Source organism: Macrotis lagotis, chromosome 3 (assembly GCF_037893015.1).
Source record: "Macrotis lagotis isolate mMagLag1 chromosome 3, bilby.v1.9.chrom.fasta, whole genome shotgun sequence".
Lineage (NCBI taxonomy): Eukaryota > Metazoa > Chordata > Mammalia > Peramelemorphia > Peramelidae > Macrotis > Macrotis lagotis.
In genome coordinates, this window is record NC_133660.1 from 298,355,086 (window position 1) to 298,365,281 (window position 10,196).

Here is a 10,196-nt window from a genome sequence, read left to right on the forward strand (position 1 = left end):
ATTCTTTCAAATAAAACACTATTTTATGACAGTAATGTGGTGCTGATACTTAAACTGAGACAACTAAATCAGACAGAAAATTACAAAACAATCTCCCAAATTAAGACCAAAATCTTAAATAAAATTATAGTAAAGAGATTACAGTAAGTTACCACTAGGATAATACACCGTGATCAGGTGAGGTTAATGTTAAGTAGGCAAGAATTTTTCAATATTCGGAAGACACGCAACATAATTGCACATATCAAAAGCCAACCAAGAGATATCTTATGATTATTTCAATAGTTGCTGAAAACGCTTTTAATAAAATACATCCCATTCCTATTGAAAAGACACTAAAGTAAAGGAATAACTGGAGTTTTCCTTAAAGTAACTCACAGTATGTATATATACATATATATGTATATGTAAAACCATCACCAAATGCTATACACAATGGGATGAACTAGGAGCATTTCCAAAAAGTTCAGCTTCATCGATTCAATACAGAACACCTTTATTATTCAATACAGTCTTAGAAAGAAATGAAAAAGAAATTGAAAGACTTAGATTTGGCAATGAGGAAGGAAAGCTTTTCCTCTTTAGAGATGATATGACTACTTTGTTAGAAAATCCAAGAAAATTATCTAAAATATTACTTAATTAACAAAATCTGCAAAGGAGTAGCCTATAAACCCACATAAATCATCAGCATTTCTATACTTGAACAATGAAGCCCAAGAGCAAGAGATATAAAGAGAACTTCCATTTAAAGCAACTGTAGACAACATGAATTATGTGGGGATCTCTCTCTGAAGACAAACCAAGAAGCTGTATGAACACAATTACAAAGCAGTCATGATCCAAATAAAGTCATATCTAAACAATTTGATAAAATGTCAGTTGCTCAGGTTTAGGTTGAAATACTCTAATCAAAATGACAATTCTATCCAAATTAAATTACTTATTCAATGTCATATCAATTAATTTGCCAAATATTTGTTTTCTTGACTAAGAAAAAGGAGTAAAAAATTCATCTGGAACAACTAAAGATCAAGAATATCAAGGAAACTTTTGAAAAAAAAATAAATAAGGTGGCCTGGCTCTACCATATCTACAACTATACTCTCTGGTACTAATAAAGACATAGAATAGTGGATCAATGGATTAGAATAGGTTCAAAATATGTTTTAAGCAATGCCATGACCTAAGAGAACTCTGATGAATTTACGATTAAGGATGCTATCTTTCCCAAACTGATTATAACTGAATACATACTGATGCATATTTTATTAAATTATATTTTTCTTGAGGTTTCACTTTTTTGGGGTGGGAGCGTATTTTTTTTTTGTTTTTTGTTTTTTTTTTTTTTACATCATGACTTTTGCAGTAATGTTTCTGATGACTTCATAGTTTTAACCCATAACAAGTAATTTATTTTCTCAATGATTGGTACTTGGGTAGGAGGAAGTAGAAGATTTGTAACTCCAGGTTTTCAAAATGAATTTTGAAATTTGTTTTTGCATGTAATCAGGACAAATGACAAGTTCCAATCAACGCTATGAAATCATCATCTATGATGTTCACAGTTTCACTCAGCATTTTAATGAAGAAGAGCTATCCAGAGAGATCTGTTTTGGAAAATGCCATTCACATCTAGATAAAAAATAAAAGTTATCATGTCTGAATGTAGAGCAAAGTATATTAAATTAACTTTTAAAAATTTCTTTTATGTTCTTTCTATCTCCTGTTTGTTTTTCCCATTAGTTTTAATTCCTCTCTCACAACATGACAAAGGTGGAAAATATTCAACTTGAGTGAACATTGTTGGGTTCTGTGAGTAAGGAGGAGAGAAAGGTGGCTTGTAGAAAAATACAGAACGGACAAAGAAGAATGTTGAAAATTTTTTTTCATGAAATTGGAAAAAAATAAAATGAAATACAAAAACAAATGTAAAAAAGATATAAGGGAAGAGATTATCTTTTGGTTAAAGTTAGGAAGTATCATTGCTAAACATAGAGTTCTCAATTGAAATGCAATCTAAATTTTTGAAACAGAAGTTGAATAAGATGTAGAAGACAATAAATGATAAAACTGTTATAGTCGGTAAAAGAAGATTGTGGAACACAGTGATGGTATTATTGTTGAATGAAGAATTGTGAATGGCCAGCTAGTCTCAGTAATACAATGATAAAAGCCAAATCCAAAAGGCAAATAAAACGTACTATGCACAAAGAAATTATTAATATTGTATGTATACAAATTGAGGCCTGTTGTTTTCCACTTTCATAATTTCATTCATTCTAGGTTTCTTACAAAAATGACTAATAAAGAAATATTTTACATAAAATAGTATATTAATAACTTTAATGATTACTTAGCAAATAAGGGAAGACAAGAATTCAAAAAATTCCTGATGAAATGACCAGAGCTAAATAGAAAATTTAGACATTAAACAGGGGGCTCAAGACACACATGAAAAGGTAAACAAAAAAAGGGGGGCGGTAAAAGGAAAAAAGTGCTATCGAGCAATTTGAAATTGGCTATGTCCCAGCATGGGGAAAAAGATTCTCATAAATCTGGAGAACTGTAAATGTAAGAGAGTGAATATACCTAGCCAGAAATGATGGACATTCATGATCTATCCATGAAACTGCTATCTAAAGGGATATAACTAGCTTTAACCCCACTTGGTTGAAAGACTAATAACTCTCAAGACGTTTAACTCTATTAGATAGAATGCACTTAGCTAGCAGTGACAGATACTCATAATTTTCTATGACTCAGATAGAATGATGTAGAAAACACTACCTCCTTAAAAAGGGAGACAGGAAAGAGACAGGAGGAGGGAGGTGATTAAATGGGGTAAATCTCATTATTCTAAGAGGTATAAATACCTATGGTAATAGAGGGGAAGAAGGGAGCAGATGAGAAACCTCTGAATCTTCTTCTCATAAGACTTGGTTTAAAGTCAACCTACATATACTCAGTTAACTTATAAAACACCTAACCTTTCAAGTATTAAAAGGGGGGATGGATAAAGGGGAGTGGGAGAAAAAAGGGGAACAAAAGATAGGGAAGTGAAAAGGGAAAATGGGAAGATTAAAGAAAGGGGAAGGGGTGATATAGGGGGGCAAACACACTGAAGGGGGTGGTATTCAGAAGCAAAATACCTGGGAATATGGATAAAGGGGAGGGAAGGGGGAGAAATACAAATAGAGGGAAGATAGCATGGAGGGCAATAAAGAATTAATAATCATAATTTTGAATGTGAATTGGAGGAAATCTCCTTTAAAACTTAAGTGAATAGCAGAGTAGATTAAAAATCAGAATCCTACAAAATGCTGCTTACAAGAAATTCATTTGAAGAAGAGAGATACATATAGAGTAAAGGTAAAAGGTTGGAGCAAAATATATTTTATTTCAGCTGAAGTCAAAAAAAGCAGGGGAAGCAAGCCTTATCTCAGACGATGCAGCACCAAAAATAGATATGCACCCAGTTGGATATCATTCAAATTCTTAGAGGAGAAGCTGAAAGAACTAAAGCAAGACATAGACAGCAAACAAAACTCTACTAGTGGGAGTCCTTAAGCTCCCACTCTCATATCTAGATGAAGTTAATCATAAAATAGACAAGAAAGTAGTTAAGTAGATAAATAGATTGTTAGAAAAATTATATATGGTAGACTTATGGAGGAAATTGAATTGGGATACAAAGGAATTACCTTTTTCTCTGCAGTACATGGAACTTATACAAAAACTGACCATGTAATAGGTCATAAAAGCCTAATGATCAACGGTAGAAAGGCAGAAACAGTAAACACATCTTTCTCAGATCACAATGCAAAAAAAGTCATATGCAATTTTGGGCCAAGGAGATATAGACCCAGAACAAATTGGAAACTGAATAACCTCATTTTAAAAAATGAGTGGATCAAAAAACAAATTATAGAAAGGATTATCCATTTTATCCTCGATAATGATAATAATGAAGCAAAATACCAAAATCTATGGGATTCATTCAAAGCAACTCTCAACGGATATAATATAGTTTTAAATGCTTCTATGAATAAATTGTAGAAAGAGAAAATCAATTAACTGAGTAAGCAACTAAAAAAGTTAGAGAAAGAACAAATCAAGAATCCCTAATTAAATACCAAATTAGAAATTGTAAAACTTATAGGAGAAATTAATAAAATAAAAAGCAAAAAAACTATTGAATTAATAAATAAAACCAAAAGTTGGTATTATGCAAAAACCAATAAAATTGGTAAACCTCTGGTCAATTTGATTTTAAAAAGAAAGACTCAGGTGGCTAGGTGGCACAGTGGATAAAACACCAGCCCTGGAGTCAGGAGTACCTGGGTTCAAATCTGATCTCAAAAATTTAATAATTACCTAGCTGTGTGCCCTTGGGTAAGCTGCTTAACCACATTTGCCTTGCAAAAACTCAAAAAAATAAAATAAAATAAAATAAAGAAGAAAACCAAATTGCTAATTTTATAAATGAAAAAGGTGAACTCACCACCAATGAGGAGGAACTTAAAGTAAAAATTTGAAATTATTTTGCCCAACTCAATGCCAAAAATTTGATAATCTAAGTGAAAAGGATGAATATTTACAAAAATAAAAGTTGCCCGGGTTAAATGAAAAAGAGATTAAATACCTAATCCACCCTATCTCAAAAAATGAAATTCAACAAGCTATCACTGAACTCCCTAAGAAAAAATCTCCAGGGCCTGATGGATTCAACAGCAAATTCTACTAAACATTTAAGGAACAATTATTCCAATTCTATATAAACTCTTTGAAAAAATAGGGAAAGATGGAACTCTGCTTAATTCTTTCTATGAAACCAATATGGTGCTGTTACCTAAACCAGCATGAGTTAAAACAGAGAAAGAAATTTACAGACCTATCTCCCTGATGAATATAGGTGCAAAAATCTTAAATAAAATCTTAGCAAAACAATTACAACAAGTTATCACTAGAATAATACATTATGATCAAGTAGGATTTATTCCAGGAATGCAGGGTTGGTTCAACATTAGGAAAATTGTTAGTGTACTCAATTATATCAACAACAAACTTGTCAGAAAAGATTTTCAGGGGACTTATGTACAAACTTTTTCAGGGTTGCATAGTAAGAAAGGAGCATACCCAAATATGTTGCAATACCTCTGAATCTAATGCCCAAAGCTCTTTAAAATATTTCACACTTTCTTATTAGTGAATGTTTAAAGAGTTGCATTAACATCCAAAAAATCTGACTCCTGATTAAAGAAGGAAATACGGTCAGGGAGAGAAATTGTCTCCAGAGAGTAGAGTAGGTCAAGAATGTTTTCTTTTTAAGAGCTTGCTTCATTCAACTCAATCATTATTTTGGTAGTTTATATTTTCAGTGATGCAAAAGGCAATATTTCTAAAATTATTAATGATTAAAGGAAAGGTTCTATCATACTGTAAGAACAATTTTGAAAGTGAAGTGACAAGGGAGTTTCTTGAAAATTAGAAACTTTTTGGTAGTTTTACTGTAGACAAACTATTAGTAATGCTTAAATTTAACCTTACTCCTCTATAAAGTCAGATTAATTGTGCCTATGGCAGCAATATTAAAAAAATAATCTTTATGAGAATAGACTTGAATATGAGGATTTTCTTTTAAAAATCAAAATGCACTGTAAAATGGCAGATATATAGGCGTAATATTTTGCCATATTAGCGAAAGAAATCATCTGGATATGATTTTTTATCACAACAGGAAAAGGTAAGTAAGCTATATTCTACACATCTAACTTGTACATCTCTCCTTTTTAACAGAGCTTATTTTATTAGTTGATTTCTAAGTCCACTGACCTTAGAAAATTACAGGAAGTATCTTACTCAGGGACCAATATTTAATAAGGAAAAAGGAGACATTCATTTGAAATTATAATTACAATCTCCTGATTCAGAGAAGGTTTTTATTGTGAAAGTACTCATGCTATACAAATTTCAAACATTATTAGTTGAAAAAAAAGGCATGAAAAGGAAAGCATTTGGAAAAGAACAAAGTTCTCTCTGTCACTCTGTCTCTCTCTGTGTCTGTCTCTCTAACTTCATTTCTCTCTTTCTGAGTATTTCTCTGTTTCTTTTTTTTTTCTCTGTCTCTGTCTCTCTCCCTCTCACTCTCTCTTGCTTTCTCACTTTGCCTCAGAATCTTTCTCTGTGCCTTGCTTTCTCTCTTGGTCTTTGTCTTTATCTGCTTCTTTCTCTCTAAAGGTGACTAATATTCAATTTTATTTATTGTTATCAAAAATATTTAGTTACTATGTTTGATTAAGTAAAATATGAATAATGATTTTGACTTATAAAGTGAGAAATTTATATTGTTTAGTCATTCTTTGCTCAAATTCAGAAAGAATTATTCTATTTTTAATGCCAAGGCAGTTTTCCTACAGGACTGTTCATGTATGGGGAAAATCCAAACAGATTGCCTGCTCAGTCTCATATATCACGTTAGGTAGAAGTGTGTTGGTCAACAGGTTTTTCCTACGGGAAGATTAACTGCCTCGATCAGTACTCCTAGGGAGGAGCTGGTTACAAATTAAATGCATGATAAATAAAGAAATATTCCTTTTCCCAAGTAGCAAAGATTTTAAAATCCTGCCTTGTCCCACTTGCATTTTTATTTAACTACTGTCAACTTGCCAGGAATGAGTCTAGGGCAGAGAGATCATTCAAGCATCACTTTTATTTTTCTGTTCAAATTTGGCATGAAGTAATGTAGTGCTAGGAGACTCTCTGACACATGAATCCTGCAAAGCAGTTGTTCTGTGTTCTATAGTAACTTATCTTTTTTGCACTTTTATGGACAACTACTGTTTTATATCATAGACATTTCTGGTATAGATTTTATCTCTATCTCATAGTAATATTCATAGGACATTATGCATATAACTTCAGGATTTGGATGCACTCTATCACGATCTAATTTTGTAATTTGATGGTTCCCTGAGTATATCAATACTCTCTGACTTCCAGTGACTCAAAAGACCTGAAAATTAGAAGCCTAAGTATTCTCTGACTTACCTGAAATTCAGGACATTTTGCAAAGTTATTTAAGATTCACAAATTTATTTACATTGAATATAGATTATCAGATAAGAAGAAAAGTATCTGCCTATTCATATCTGAGTATATAGATGTATAAAAATAGAATGAATTAATGGTAAATGAAATATAATTCTCTGATATTTATGTTTACATTCTAAAATATTTAGCATCAATTTTTTTGCAGGGCTAATAAATTTTTCTAAATTGCAAGATTCCTTACTAAGAGCAGAACAAAAGAATATTGTGTTTTAATGTCTTATCCTTCCTTAGAAACTATTACCACACTAATAGTATCAGAGAATTTAGACATAGAAATGAACTTATCACTTAAAAGAGAGAAAGAAGGAACATTTGGATGCCACATTAAGCAATAAAATAACCTTTTTAGGATATGAAGTTTCTTTACCTAGAATAATCAGGAAAATGGAAATGTATAGATGCATATATGGCTTCAAATTTAAAAGAAAATATCAAATATGACTTGAGGTGGAAAAGAATCTAGGATAAAAATTTCCAACCAAAGCATCCTATTGTTTTTATATGATGGCAAAACATAAAATATCCAAACTAGATGAGTATAAAAAAATACAAATTACATTCTGTTACCTTACTTGTCATATAATCTAACCTGTCCATTTATCATTTCAGTTTCATTATCCTACCTCTGAATGGAAAAAATGAACATTGTTATTGGAAATTAATAATTTTGAAGATGGAATATAGAGGAGAAATGATAGTTAAAAATATTACTGTCATGGAAGAATTTATTCTCCTAGGATTTTCTGAGTTTCCCAGCTTGCAAGAGTTTCTTTTTGTTATTTTTTTAGTCATCTATATATGTATAATTTTAGGCAATGGTCTCATCATTTTAATCACCAATGTGGAACGAGCCCTCCAAACACCCATGTATTACTTCATTGGAAACTTCTCCTTTGTGGAAATTTGTTACACATCAGTCACTCTTCCCAGAATGCTTAAGAATCTTTGGAGCCAGAAAAGAAACATTTCTCTACTGTCATGTGCTGCACAACAGTTTTTCTTTATTATTTTGGGAATCACAGAAAGTTTTCTGCTGACCGTAATGTCCTATGATCGCTATATGGCAATCTGTAATCCACTCTATTACCCTCTAATCATGAACCAGAGGATGTGTGTCCAGATGGTGATTGGATCCTGGGTCACTGCAATTCCACTCATAATAGGGCAGACATATCAGGTTTTCTCTGTGTCCTTCTGTGGTTCAAACAAACTCAATCATATTTTTTGTGACATGCCTCCATTACTGAAGCTGGCATGTGGAGATATCTCTGGTGCCGAATCCTTTCTTCTTATTGATTGTCTCCTATTTGGCTTGATTCCTTTTCTATTGATACTCTATTCTTACAGCAGAATCCTCAGCACCATTCTGAAGCTCCCATCAATCACTGGCAGATCCAAGGCCTTCTCTACTTGCTCATCTCACCTTATCGTTGTCTGCTTATACTATGGTTCTGGTATCACTGCATACCTGCAATCCATGTACAATTATTCAGGCAGAACAGATAAGATCTTCTCTCTATTCTACAGCATTGTGACCCCAATGATTAATCCCATGGTATATAGTCTGAGGAACAAGGACTTCATTCAGTCAATGAGAAAACTATTTTCCAAATCTGTAGGGTAATGAATAAAATAATTTAATTTGTGTGGCATTTATCCTGAGCCATTTTCCTAGTTTCTAATCTTTCTTTTTCTTCTGTAACTTTCAAAATCATATAATTCCCTTCTTGTGATCTGGCATCTTTTAGCATTCTTTCTCTCCATCCTTCTTTGATAAAAAAAAAAAAAAGTTTTTATGTATAATTAAAGAACAAATTTATCTTGTTACAATTAAAATTGCTGGTGATGTTTTCAAGCACCATTTATAAGGAACCACCCTTCCACCAAATGGGTGAGGTTTGGGCAAGTAATTACTGCATTGGATAGCGCACTGGCCTTAAATAAGAGAGTGGGATCTAATTAAACAGGCAGACTCAGACACAATAGCTATGTGACCCTGAGCATGTCACAGAGTCCTAAATGCTTCTAAAAAACCATGCAAGGTCACCCTGACACTTTTACTTCAGTAATCTAGACCAAATACTTAGTGTCTATAATGGCCCATACATGACACAGCAATGATAATTTCAAGGACAATTACTACAACTACAAGCGGAGATCACTGAGAGATTCTACTTTATCATATCAAAATGTACACAAGTTCTCTGAATTCTTATTCCAACTTTCAATGAATCATTTAATTCTTTTTTCAAAAAAAAGTATTGACTAGGGCGGTTAGGTGGCACATAGTGGATAAAGCATTGAGCTGGAAGTCAGGAGTACCTGAGTTCAAATTTGGCCTCAGACACTTAATAATAATTGCCTAGCTGTGTGGCCTTGGGCAAGCCACTTCACCCCCATTTGCCTTGCAAAAACCTAAAACAAAAAAAAAATTGACTGCATGAAAGTCTCCATACATATTTATTTTATTATTTATTTCATTATCTAATTTTATAATTTTTAGAGATATTTTAATTTCATGGATAACTGCTTTAGATTACATTCCTAATATTCCTGTATTTAGTTTTGTTTTCATTTACATTATTTCTTGAGTGTTTTTCCCTGAATTTCAGGATATATTTTATGCCTTTTGGGTAATCTAATAATCCTTACATTTCTCCTTTTACCATTCCTTTTTTAAAAAATAGCATTTGAAGATATATTTAAAGATATATGAAGAATATAGAGAACTTGTGTGAAAATTTGTTTGTATTTCGCCTAATTGTAGGTAACCTATTTCATTATATTATTTAAAGATAAGGAGAACATGGGTTAACAAAAAATGCAATTAGATATAGCGAGAAAAAAATTGAAGAACATTTTTAGAACTGATTTGAAAGCTTCGTGGAAGTAAGCTGGAGATGCCTTTACTTCAACTCTCACAGATAAGCTACTTGGATCTTAGTAAAATGACCCTACTGACATTTAGACCACAACCTGGAAAGCACATGAACCCTTGGGCATCTCTACCAGGAAGCACTTTCCTACCATATCTCAATTAGTGATATGAGATGCCTCTATTGAAAAGTGAGTTTGTTCTTCTC

At 32.2% G+C, this 10,196-nt stretch overlaps 1 protein-coding gene across 1 annotated transcript; it reads left to right on the forward strand.

Annotated features, from left to right (window-relative positions):
• The first annotated feature begins 7,786 nt into the window (after nt 1-7,786).
• On the forward strand, nt 7,787-8,737 carry LOC141519595 (olfactory receptor 10AG1-like). Its single transcript, XM_074231793.1, has one exon. The coding sequence runs from the start codon at nt 7,787-7,789 to the stop codon at nt 8,735-8,737; it is 951 nt and encodes a 316-aa protein (XP_074087894.1).
• Nucleotides 8,738-10,196: the final 1,459 nt, after the last annotated feature.